At 45.6% G+C, this 12,863-nt stretch overlaps 2 protein-coding genes across 7 annotated transcripts in view; one reads left to right on the top strand and one right to left on the bottom strand.

Annotated features, from left to right (window-relative positions):
• The window catches only part of LOC121596852 (zinc-type alcohol dehydrogenase-like protein C1773.06c), a 24,505-nt gene that overhangs the window by 505 nt on the left and 11,137 nt on the right, over nt 1-12,863 (bottom strand). For 3 of the 6 annotated variants that reach the window (XR_006005331.1, XR_006005332.1, XR_006005330.1), the window contains exons 2-5: nt 6,748-7,602; nt 6,371-6,671; nt 6,187-6,299; nt 12-223 (exon numbers count right to left, since the gene is read on the bottom strand). Coding sequence is in view for 3 of the 6 variants with exons in the window: in XM_041922176.1 (XP_041778110.1) it covers nt 5,936-5,942; nt 6,187-6,299; nt 6,371-6,671; nt 6,748-7,602; nt 7,739-7,818 (1,356 nt within the window). In the remaining 3 variants the exon portion in view is untranslated. Of the gene's footprint in view, nt 1-11; nt 224-4,501; nt 6,300-6,370; nt 6,672-6,747; nt 7,603-7,738; nt 7,830-12,863 lie in introns of those variants that run through there. The other 3 variants (XM_041922176.1, XM_041922177.1, XM_041922178.1) reach the window with 3 other exon arrangements.
• LOC121596856 (trans-1,2-dihydrobenzene-1,2-diol dehydrogenase-like) lies at nt 1,690-3,522 on the top strand. The gene is made up of 3 exons (XM_041922182.1): nt 1,690-2,356; nt 2,531-3,069; nt 3,142-3,522. Exons 1-3 carry the CDS (start codon nt 2,152-2,154, stop codon nt 3,409-3,411), a joined length of 1,014 nt encoding a protein of 337 aa, XP_041778116.1. The 5' UTR covers nt 1,690-2,151; the 3' UTR covers nt 3,412-3,522.

The following is a 12,863-nucleotide window of genomic DNA, read 5'->3' as shown; positions in this document are numbered from 1 at the left end:
AAGATACTTACCAAGATATGCGAAGTTATTATTTTTTTTTTATTTTTATGGCAAAAGAGGATTCTAAGTATCAGAATGCGCTGTGCTTTTAGTGCACGGAAATTCCATAAACACAAGATACCTTATTAATTTATTAGCCTCTGCGTTGAGCGTTGTAACAGCCTATATCCCTGAAGATGTTAGGGAAGTTGTTCGTCGATCAATAACGAAATCAGCAGAGAAACTGGAAGATGCATAGTTCAGAAAAATTGTGCTTACTATGGGCATCACAAACTCCAGAAGAAGACAGCAACTGATGAAGAGCTAAACATGTTGTTTGGAGAAGCGGGACGAATCACAATTTTGGAAGGTTATTTGATAGATCGGAATATTCCTGAAATCCTGCCTTCCTGTTGTTCAGGACTAGGTTTTATGTAAATTTTCTCTTCAGCAATGAAGAGTAGGAACCTGCGCAGATCCAGCAGAATAGCACGTTGGACATATCATCACTTGTTGCACAATCTGAGATAAGTCATCAAAGGAAAGGCTCTTCTGTCTACCCTGCAACATTATTCGGGAAGGTGTCAACATCCTGGCAATTGGTGCATGATGAAATGAAGTCAACAAGGAGGACTCTCCCGTCTACTACTCTTCAACATTGCTCTGGAGGGTGTTTTGTGAAGAGCGGGTTTGACACTGAAATCTGGTGTACAACTCTATACTGGTATCTCCAATGTCTTGGCTTCGCAGATGACATCGACATGATCGGAGGGACAACTGCGGATGTGACAAACAGAAAAAAAACTGGGACTGTGGATCCAATTGTAGTTGACAACAACAACCACGGGATGATAGAGGAGTTCTGGTGACGTATTGTGTAGTGGAATCGTACCTATTCATGACGATCTGTAGAGTCCTTCTAGGGCCTTCTTGACGTGTTTGAATCGTGCATCCTCTGGACTGTCTTGTTGAACCGCCCATTCTGACGGTGGTGTTTGTGTAGAGGATGAAAGACTCCTGTCTTACCAAGCAGTTGCTTCTAAGCGATAAGCAGTCCAGCATAAGGAGCTCTGTCTGTATATTGTGAGGGTAGATAAGGATGGATCCATGACATCATCCGTTCATCCGTGAACTGGCCACCGAAGAAGAAGAAGAAGAAGATACACCTAACAAGCCTATGCAAAACCAACATGATCATCACATCTTAAGGTTTTACACCAATGTCTGGAATTTTGATTGGTCGATGTATCTATACTGTGGCACTAGAAGTTCTACATCGCAGTGATGAACTTCCTTTACTTTCCCTTGTTGCGATGGGATACGGATCCCAACAAATCTGGAAAATATGCACTTTTGGACTGCTGCTTCCGGTCAATTTTTGTTGTTGTTCTCACTCATGATCACTGTCCGATCGCGTGATACATTTCACAACTGACACTCTACCCCCCCAAAACGAGGCAACGCATACATGACGCTAAGGGTGACGCTAAACTGAATTATCAAACAGCGTGAAATCGATTGGCTGGATCCAATCCAGGTGTAGTTATTTGTATGTGTTCTTTCTCCCCCCGATAAGCCTACGCCATGATGCAGCCGCGCGAACCACACGTTATTGAACAATAAATTACATCATTGTGCCGAATCGGGAAGCAAGATATATACCGGAAGATAAGATAATGGCACGGGTGGCCATATCATCTCGCACACCTCCGACACCTCCCCAGTTGCCGTGTTAGCCTTGTGGAACACATCCTTGGTGCTTGCTCGTCACACGGTCCGTTGTGTACCGCCTTCTCGTAGCAAAACAGTGCATCGGCACATACCAACACCACCGCGCGCGGGTGTGTGTGTGTGCAGATAAAAAAGCACCCCTCCCCGCTCATCATCGAACACAATGGCACCAGCCGTTTAAAAGGGTTAGTACCTTCGCGCCACTATCCGAACCGAGAACCGACGATTCTCGATACAAATTGCGCGGTATTTCCCACCCGAGCGAACAGTACACGACAGCGTAGAGTGTGGACGTGTGCGTCGCGAACGTCGTCTTCACGTCGCCAAAAACCAAAGCCAAGAAGGTTGCTCAAGCGAATCAGCGCATTGCACGCGAAACAGTCGAAAGTGAAAGTTTCTGTGTGTGTATTTCGGAAGAAGCGTTATCAGAGTGAAACAACGATGGCACCATTACGCTGGGCAATTGTTAGTGCCGGTACGATATCGCACGACTTTGCGTGTGCCGTGTCGACGCTGCCGGCGGCCGACCATCAGCTGGTGGCGGTCGGTGCCCGTGGGTTGGAAAATGCAAGAAAGTTTGCCGAACTGCACGGCATTCCCCGGTTCTACGAGGGCTACGAAGCGATCGCAAAGGATCCGGAAGTGGGTAAGTGAACGTTCTAGTGTGATCGTGCGAAGGATGAGAAGGAGCTCACGCAGCACTCACGGTCTCACACGACGAAACCGCTGGCTCATCGTCGCTCTCGCACACGTGGGCAGATGATGATGGTGGCATTATTCACAAACGATTTGCTCCGTTTTTCTTCCCTCTCCCTATTAGATGTCGTGTACGTCGGCACGGTCAATAACGCACACTACGAGGTCAGCCGGATGATGTTGGAAGCCGGCAAGCACGTCCTTTGTGAGAAGCCTTTGTGTGTGAATCGCGGCCAGGCCCGGGCACTGCTCGACTTTGCCCGCGAACGGGGCCGGTTCTGCATGGAGGCGATCTGGTCACGGTTTTTCCCGAGCTACATCCACCTGCGCGAGCGTATCGGGCGCGGGGATTTGGGACGGATCGAGCGGGTCGAGGTACAGTTTGGCTTTCCGCTGACGCATGTGGAGCGCGTGCGGATGAAGAGTTTGGGCGGCGGAACGGTGCTGGATCTGGGCGTGTACACGATCCAGGTGGCGATGTGGGCTTTTCAGGCGGAACCGGTCAAGATCGAGGCGGCGGGCCAGCTGAACGATGAGGGCGTGGATGTGGGTATCACGGCCAAGCTACACTTCCCGCAGGGCGGGGTGGCAAACATACGGACGAGCGCGATTGACAAGCTGCCCAATACGGCCGTCATCATCGGCACGAAGGGTTCGATTACGGTGCGTATGGGATGAAGTAGTAACCCCTTTGGTGGTGATGGTTTTTGATAATGGATTTCTACTTTTCTGCAGCTACACGACTTTTGGTGCCCCACGGAGCTGACGGACGTGGACGGTACGGTGCGATCGTACCCGCTGCCGACGCCCAAGGTGGAATGTATTCTGCAAAACAGCGTAGGGCTGCGGTACGAGGCGGAGGAGACGCGCCGTCGCATCTTGGCGGGTGAGCTTGAGTCACCGTCCGTGTCGCACCAGGACAGTCTGGCGATTGCCGGCGTGCAGGACGCGATCCGGAAGCAGATCGGGGTGGAAATGCCGGAAGACTACATCTACAAGAGCTAGAAGACAAAAGGGCGATATCGCGGACGTGTTCTCGTTGTGTATGTACGTTTAGAATTTATACTTTTAAGGTACAAAGCGTTAATACAAAAGTCTCTCGTGGGAAGAATTCAAGTTACTCTTCTTTCCTTCTCGCTGAGTTGGGCCATGTCATGGTTAGCTCATTCATAGTCTTCAAAGTATGCTTCAAAGGGCGCACTCTTTACTCGATCGTTGTTCTCGGGGAATTTACAGCAAGTTTTTGTTGTCTTGATCATAATAAGTTGCTTCTACCAGTGGTTTGACTTTCCCCAAAGCTTGTGCGATATTGATTAAAGATGTATTGATCGTGCATTGCTTGTTCCTGTTAGGTTTTTCCTCCATTGGATGTCTTTTTGGAGCATTCAGGGCTTTTGAAAAAGGTTCTAGAACAGTTTCTCAAGAGTTATAGCAATCATAACCATGATCTAGATAATTTAGAATGTGCCCTACCCATTTTTTGGGACAATGTCTCTTGATGACAATGATATTTTGGGGAAAAATGATGAAAAAATATTTTGTTATCGTCAACCAATCTTAGGATGATTAGGATAAAAAAATGGGAATCTGTTAAATAACCATAAAATGTGTCAAAAACCATTAAAAGCATGTATCTTTAAACACATATCATGCCCCTAAGATTGGTCTGTACATCTTACATCTCGTATGACAGATCTTCTTAGAAATAGCTCTTTTATATTCGCCATATTAATTATCATTTCGATATTTGAGGCATCATACTTCACTTGGATTTTGTTATCTTGATACAAGATCTTCCTCTTGATCTTCACGATATCAACTGCTTAAGCTCGTAGTTCATCTTCAGCCTTGGAATTAGATTCTTCAGAAATAGTAATCCTCTGTTAAAACTCCAGTAGTCATCCAGAAGTTGTTGTTTAATGCATTCTATAGAGGTATTGAAGTAACAAGTGCTCTGATCACGCATTGATCGCGTTCAGAGAACGCTCTGGTGTGTGTTTTCCAGCATTGTAACGGTCCTGTGACATCGGTCGTAGAGCTTTACAGAAGTGATATTATCTTTACCGCACCCTTGAACTCAATGTTGGCCATTTTGTAACTTCTATACAGTTCTTTATTTTCAGTGTTGACCTGTTTTAACTCATTACCAATAATACACATTACTTTGCCGCAATTTTACTTCTCCCAAACACACACACACACATACAGACATCATACCAGTGCTCTGCTGCCGTCTGCTGTCTCCGTTTAAGCGCATTCTTCCTCCTGTAGGAGAGGTGTGTGGGGAGAGGGGGCGATCGTTTCAGGGAGATCGTTGCGCACAAACCCCAATTTGAACGCACACTTTTACAAACTATTAAGTTATCAACTAAACACTAAACCAACTCTGTCCAGGATCAGGAAAGCGAAACCTCAGCACGCTGGGCTGTCAATACACCAACGTCCTTCCCTGTCCTGTGTCCTAGCTATCCACTTCCTCACACTACTAGCGTGCTTTTCTTTAGTTTCTTTTGCTTTTCCTTTTATTCGCAAGCGTTTCATTGTGTATGTGTGTTTGTGTCGTACTCAATACTTACACTCGATTAGACTAACGATAGCTCATCGTTACCTTCATCATTGCATTTTCAATTATGTCATTTCATCATAACGTTTGCATGTGTTTTTAGGTATGATTAACGTTTTGTTTTCTGCGTTTTTGTTTTTGTTTTTTTTTTGGGGAAGAGGTAACAACACAATAAAGTTTTCCTTTCCATTCTCTTTCCATTATGATCTCCTCTTCTCTCCTTCATGATTGCAAAGGGGAAAAAAGGTAAAATAATTTGAATCTTCTCGGTACCGTATTTATAAATCACATTGAAATTAGTAACGCGTGTTGCTAAATGTTACATTTTTTTCTCTCTCTCTCTTTTTTGGGAGTTGATAAAAAGGCAACCGTGTGCCAAATTATTGCTGGTGCTGGTGCTAATGAGACTAAGGAGGACTTCCCCTTTGAAGCGTTACAGTTTCGTCAACTTAATATTAATAAAGAAAAAAACAAACAAACAAACAAACGATAAAATTAATCCGATTCAACCAATTTGCTTCGGCGGCCACACAGATCGCTTTTTCTCCGTTTCACGAATTTCGTGTGTTACTGATTGATAGTGGGTTTGTTTTGTTTTAATTTTACATGACACCGAGTTACTAGAGTAAGAGTAGTTCATTTAGTAAAAATGAATACTTGTTTTTTGTTGTTGAGGTTTGAGGGGGTGGGGGTCTTTCCCAGCTTGATATTCCAATTTTTGCTGCTGCTACTGATGCTGCTAAGTTAAGTGTTCTCTTCTTCCTGCTTAGTAACATATTTCTTCCATTTTTTTTTTTTTGCTGCATTTTCTTACACTTTCACTACAAACTAGCACACACGATCATCAGAGCAGCTTGTTTCATTTGCTTGCTTGCTTTTACTGTGTTTTCTTCCTCGCTCTCTCTCTTTCTCTTTCTTTTTTTCTCTATCCAGCAAATAATTGAGGCATCTTTTGCATTGGTTTGCTTACAAACTAAAAGATAAATCCACGGAGGAAGGAAGATATGAGAAAATCAAATGATAAGGAAAGTTAGGATACAAAACAATCCTACTGGGGAGGCGTTTGGGAAAGGTTGAATCTACTCTTTTTTCTCTTCTGCTCTCCTCTCTCTCTCTCTCTCTCTCTCTCTCTCTCTTTCATACAGCATACTTGACTCTGTATATATCTAAATATGCGATGTTGGGGCGTGATGATGGTGATTGGGTGGGGCTCTTACTCGATATCATGGAATTTCAGGATGGCACGTCCGGGAATCTCCGAGCTCGCCAGCTTGCGCACCACATCGGCGGCCTGATCCGAGGGAAATACTGAGTGTGGCGGTGGTTCAATCTGTTGGAAAAAGATGGGAAAGGAGTTTAACAACCTTGCCCCAAAAATTTACTATTTTTACCCGCGTTTACCTCATTGGAAGAAACTAGCTTCACCAGCTGATGCAGCTGCTCGATCGTACCGGTCGGGGCGGCCTCGATCGTTTGGCCGCGCTCCTCCGCCCGCTTGCTAAACTTGGGCAGCAGCTTTTCCGCCACCTCGTCGCTGATGAAGATGTGGCCGCCCTTGGTCAGGCACTGCATCGACCGGTGCAAGCTGCGCGACGTCGTGCCGAAGTCGATCACGATGTCGACCAGCCCGTCGCAAGCGTCATGCGTGCGCTCGATCAGCTGCTTCTCGTACAGATCCTCGTTCCACTGGACGATGTTTACCCTGCGAGCGAACGAGTAAAGCAAATGTTAATTTTTGAGAGCCATCTTATTAAACGCAAAAACATCTAGACACTCACCGTTCGCACTTCTTCGCCACAAGGAAACCCTCGTCCCGCAGGCTCGCGACCGTAATCTGTATCTTGTCCTTGGTCGCCGGTGTGTAGAAATGTTGCGCCGCAATGCGCACCGCCCACAGGGCCAGCCCGCCCGTACCGACGATCAGTATCTTCACCTTCTCGCCCGGCCGGCTCTTCAGCAGCTCGTCCACGATCTTGTGCGCCGCAATGATGGCGCTCTGGGCGAGCAGCGCACCGGTCGGCAGGGTGGCCGCCACCGCCAGTGGCAGCTCGTCCGGGATCGGGATCAGATACTTGAGGTCGGGCACCACCATCAGCTCGGAGTAGCCGTGCGGGACGCCCTCGTACGGGTACAGAATCACCCGCTGGCCCACCTTAAACCCGCAGTCCGGTTTCAGCTCGCTGCCGAGCGATTCAATCACGCCCGCCACCTCGAACCCGGGAAACAGTGCCCCATCCCGGACGCCCTGGTGCGCCTGTGGGTTGTGCTGGATGGCGACCGACGTTTGGTGGTGCTGGGGCGGCGCACTGTCCGGCCCTTCCTCGCTGATGCTGGTGAAGCTGCCGCTCTGCATCTGTTTCGCGAGCAGATGCAGCGACGTGGTGATGTCGCCCGTGTCCGACAGCTGGCTGCTGATGGACGAGATCGAGGTGGACTGGTTCTTTCGGTAGCAGGCCCCGGCATAGACGACCAGGATGCGGGCGCCCTGGGCCGGCGTGTCCGGCACCGGCACGACCAGATTCAGCACACAGTCCTTCAGCTTCGGTGCCGGCGTTTCGATCGACACCTGGCGGATGAGCTTGCTCATGGCGGCGTTTCTGAGGCGTGTCGCGGTGTCCAACGATATTGAACGGCTGGAGAGAGGGAAGGAGCAGGAAGAGACGAAAGAAGATGTTAGTAATGTTCTTTACCTTCTATGCTAATGGAAAAGCACAACTCTTGGGAGGACAAAATGGGAGGGAAGGGAAGCAAAAAACCGAACGTCCTAACCGCTGAATGAATTGTTTCCTTTTGCGGACATTCGTTGCTCGTTGCAGTGGTCGCGCGGTTAAGTAATTTGGCGGCCGCATCACATTTGACCTTCAAGGACCTTGCCAGTTTGTCGAACCATTTTCGTGGGCGAGAGAGCGAGCGAGAGTGAACAGCGTGACTCTCTCTCCCTCTCAGCGACGTAAAGCGAGGCTCACATGACACACAACAACAGTGTGTGCCGGGTTGCGGGAAACTGACAGCTGTCAACCGCGACACCACCACCACTACCACCACCTCTACGAAACCACTGCGCGAGCTACACTATGTTGCAAGACTGGTAGCGCGTCATCGACCGAAGAAATTCAAATCCGATCATCATCGTTAGACGACTACTCGGTAAACAGCAGTTTTTCCTTTTTCCTCTTATTTCCTCGGAGTTAATTGACCTCAAACGTACACAGGGTGGCAGAGAATTTCTTCCTCCATCCAATTATCCAGCAGGACAGAACGTTCAACTCGGCCACGGAGTGTAAACATATGTGTTCCTTCCTTAGTGTATGTGGCGAGCAACGCTTCAGCGTTACAAAACATGCCACAGTCCGACACACAAACACACCCACACGAACACGAAACGACTGCGAGAGCAGCAACAGCAGCCAAAATAAAAACGGGACCATCATCGTTTGTTGCTTTGCCCAGTTTTATTATTAGACAAACAAACTCTACTCTGCTGCTTCGGTGCCGCTGACACACACTGCCGCAAATGAATGAAGCAGCGTCAACACCAAACCAAAACCAATTGGTGGGTGGGTTGGCAATTGGGTTTTTAGTAAAATCGAACACCACCCAAAACGACCCGACATTTCGATTATCTAACACCGGGCCGAGATGGTTTAGCTAAGCGCAGAAGTGTATGATTGATCTTTTTCTGACGCAACATAGAACCGGGGGCCGTTGGAGCACATTGTTGCAAAGGGGAAGTGTGGTAGTATTGTAGATTGGAGGGAAGATGCATGGAAGGGCTGTTACGAAACGGGATAAAACCCAGGTGGCATTGCAATACATTCTGATGCTGATGTTAGTGTACAAGAATCTACTTTTAAATAGAAAAAAAATAGAAGTTCAATCAAAGCCCAAGAATGCTTAGTAATACCAGGGTAAGTTTGTAGCGGTTTTGCCGTCAGATGTCGTTACTTGTGTATTTCAAACGTTTGTTTCATCAGGCAACACTCTCATTGGAAGTGTCATTTTTAGGCATTTGCTGTTTTTACAGGGTTTTCCAGGGGTTCTCATAGTTGTGGGACACTTCCTAGACTCTTTCTTATGGGAAGTGAACTTCATATGCTATAAATTGGACTCTATGGCACCCGTTTTTGGACAGGCTCCTTGGAAATTCCTATTGAATTTGTCCAACAAGGGTGCTGTAGAGTTGCTGCTATGAGTTGCACTGCTATGAGAACTCCTGCAAAACCCTGTATTGCTCATCAATGACTAATGTTTTTTTTTTTTGCAGGCTTGATATATGCCAACTTTTATAACAGAGAATGGATTTCGTACGAAGAGTTAATGCTTCATTATTGTAAATAAGAAGCAAACATGGTTGCTATTCTTGAGACTTTAAGTGATTGGTTTGCAGTGTGTGAGTTTAATAGTGGAAATTGGGAATGGAAGTCAACGTTCCCAAAACCCCACACAAAAACCTGCACGAACACATCAAAAGGACACTTGGAAGACACTCGACAAGTCGTTTACCATGGATTAAAAGTAATGGGAATGACCAGAAATTGGGTAATTGGATCCCACATGCACTGAAGCCGGCAGACAACGAAGGCCGTTTGTTCATTGTTCATTGCGACTGCTCCTACGGCAAGAGTACCGCAAGAGTACTAAGAAACGCTGAAATGAGAAATTCTACACCACCTACTATATCAGCAAAAGTTTGAAGTTAATGAAGCGGTTTCCAATGACCGATCGATGACGACCGATAGTTCATTCTGTGCAATGATTCACCGATGAACAGGTTTTTGGTTCATTTTAGCCTAAATTTGTCCACAGGGGGCCCGTTGAAATTCATTTTTGTTCATTTCAGAGTCATCATAGTTCATTTTGGTTCATTTTTTATTCATTTCATGAAATTTTTGTTCCCTGGGTCATCGCAAACTATCCTGGGTCATCGCAAATCAAGTTCATCGCAAACTATCGATCATCATCGATCGTTGGTCAGAAAGGGCCACTGACACGTATGAACGAGACTTATAGAAGACTCTCCAGTCCTAGATTCGCTAGTATGTACAATATTCGTTTAAAAAACAGTAGAGCTTTCTATCTAAATCGGAATAAACTAATCATCCATCAACATATTTCTGAGTCTTTCAAACAACAATTTAACAATCTGTTCTTCAATCATTGTCATGAACTTCAGATTCAATTTGTGTATCTCTGCTGTGCGAAAGCTATTCCTACTTTAAACATTGTACAACACCAGGCGCCTCCATCTTTAAGGACACTTTACGTCACGCTAGATGAAGTCATCCAAAGTCTTTACCGCTGGTTCCTTATCCTTAGATTCAGCTAAAGTAAATCGTTCTCTTTAGTTTCTACCAAGACATTGGCATTGTTTTCAAATAAATCGCTACTCCAACAACTTGTGCCACACCAGATGGATAATATTACAAACAAGTACGTCTCCTTCACGAAGTTCAACCTGTCAATTGCAAACAACGAACCAATGACGCCAATGAACAACACGATAAAAAAAAACAAAAAAAAACGAAAACAACCAGTAAACCTACGAACTACGTTAAAGATGCTTTGGTAACACGACAACATCTCATTGCTTTGTGGGAAGGCTTTAAAACGGTATATCGTGTGTAGAATGTTTCACTAGGCGGTCAATCACCATTCTAGCGTGATTAGATAAGACCGGCAGTAGATGGGATGGTAGGTAGAACAAAAAACCTCCTCCACAAAAGATAAGCATTTGGTGTGATAAATATTGGTGTTTGGATGGATGGTAAAAACCAAACAAATTAAATTAACAAACAATATTTCGTGTATGTTTTGTTGCAAATGTGCGAAATTTCACAATTGAAGCTGCAAATTAGGTGGGCAAAATAAAGCGCAACGGGTTGCAATTTGTATGCTTTACGGAGGGAGACAATTGTTGTAAAGGGGCAAACAACCGTTTATCAGCTTCACGCTGTGTAATACTCGATGCTTGAGTGTGCACCGTTGGCCCCGAACGGCCATGCAACGCGTGATAACACTGATGCTGATTGCGGAAACAGTTTTCCACACAGTAGTGTGCCTTTTTTATCGATTCAAATCGCACTTCAACGAGCAAACCTTTGGACTAATAAATAAACCCCTTCGACCGGTTGGAAGTGTCCAAACGGCACGTGTCGGCGCGCTGTACAAGATTTCTCGCTCGCTTCATTAAGCATCACGGCGCGCCGTTAAGCGAGAAGATTTAAAAACCCATTACGTAAATTTTATTCCATGTTTGCTGCCCCGTTTGAGTTGCAAAAAAAAAAAAAAGAATCAGCTCGTTAATGCAGCAACAGGGAACACATTAATGGAAGGAGCGCACGTCAAAATGGCTGACACGAGGCGTCGTCGTTTGGCGTCGTCGCTGCTGCTGCTGTCACTATCGATGCGAGCTTTGTGCGCAAACAGCCGGAAACGATCGCACAGACCGGAGTGACTCCCCTCCCGACAAGAGTAGAAGAAGCGATAGAGTAGAAGACAGAGATAGAGCGAGGGAGAGCAAAGAACTCGCCCTTTAATATTTACGTTACGCGCGGAAAAGTGGCAAAGCATTTTGATAAAGGCGTTGCAAAAAAGACCCCCCCTCCCCTGCGAGGGTCACGTGCAACTACACCCGCCAGAGTGCATCGGAACAAAACGGTTTCTTCAAGGGTCTCTGTCTCTCACACCACCGCTGCCTCTTTGCCCATGAACAACAATAATACAAAACAGAAGCGAGAACCGTGGCGTCGATAGTCGAGAGGTGAAATCTCGGTGGGTCGGCTAATTTTAGAAATCTAGTTCATGTGTTTGTGGGGGGTGGTTTTGTGAACTACAGCGGGGCGGAGATGATCTCCCTGTAACCCTCACCCGGCTTGTACCCGACCCGATGTGCTTGTTCGATTCTGTAATGGGTGCGTATTTACCAAAACAAAGCAAAGCAGTGCGGCCAAGCAAAAGATAAGACGCTCGGCGCAAACCAAAGCCGATGGTCCCCGACGCACATCGTTCCGAATCAACCGCTTATCGGATCAATTGAAGACGAGGTCGATTGATTGAGATGCAGGCACCGTTTTGGTGCAAGCGCACGTCATCGATCTGAGCCTTCGAATCAAGCCATTTAATCGTAATCTTTGACGGGAAGGGGCAGAGAACGGAGCAACCATGAACGTCATTAGGAAAGAACACAAAGTTTGCAGTGTTTTGCATCATTCCAAAATAGCTTGAGCGCTTTTTAGTTTTTTTACGCAAGATTAAGGCGGCAAATTTCCTCCTGAATAAAAAAAAAGGTTGCAGATTTAATTAATTAAGATTTAAATAAGAAAAAATAAACACAATTTTATAATACTTTTTACATATGCAGACGCGGTGTGACGTCATTTTTTGGTCCTTCGAACCGGATCGGCTTGAAGCAAGTATAGCCAAATTACTCGCAAAAATAGACGCAATAGATTTCATTTTTTTTTTCGTATTGGAAGTTAGAACTCTTCAAAACGAACTTTTCTATAATAAACAAAATTATTCAATTGGTTTTATTGTGTAAAACAAGCTGCAAAACAAGAAACGAAATAGAATGTGCTAATTACACTAATGGACTTCCAATCGCGAAAAGAAAAAAAGGCTTAAAAAGGCATAATAAGCACTCGAATCCGAATAAACACAAACTCCTGCAGCTTTCAATAGCCACCCGTGTCATGGTTGGGTGAATACAAATTCAAGCATCGTCATCCGTTTTAAATGCAAATCAATCGAACAGTATCATCGAATTCTAGAAAAAAAACACGAACGCATTTAAATAATGCATTCAAGGGCAAAGCAAGAACAAAACACTCCTGCTGGAAGGGTTTAAAAACAACACGTTCGGGTTTGAAGTTACAACAATTCGTTACGCATCAAA

This window comes from Anopheles merus, chromosome 3R (assembly GCF_017562075.2).
Source record: "Anopheles merus strain MAF chromosome 3R, AmerM5.1, whole genome shotgun sequence".
In the NCBI taxonomy this organism is placed as follows: Eukaryota; Metazoa; Arthropoda; class Insecta; order Diptera; family Culicidae; genus Anopheles; species Anopheles merus.
The sequence above is the reverse complement of the archived record's forward strand: the minus strand, read 5'-3'. Positions and strand labels throughout refer to the sequence as shown.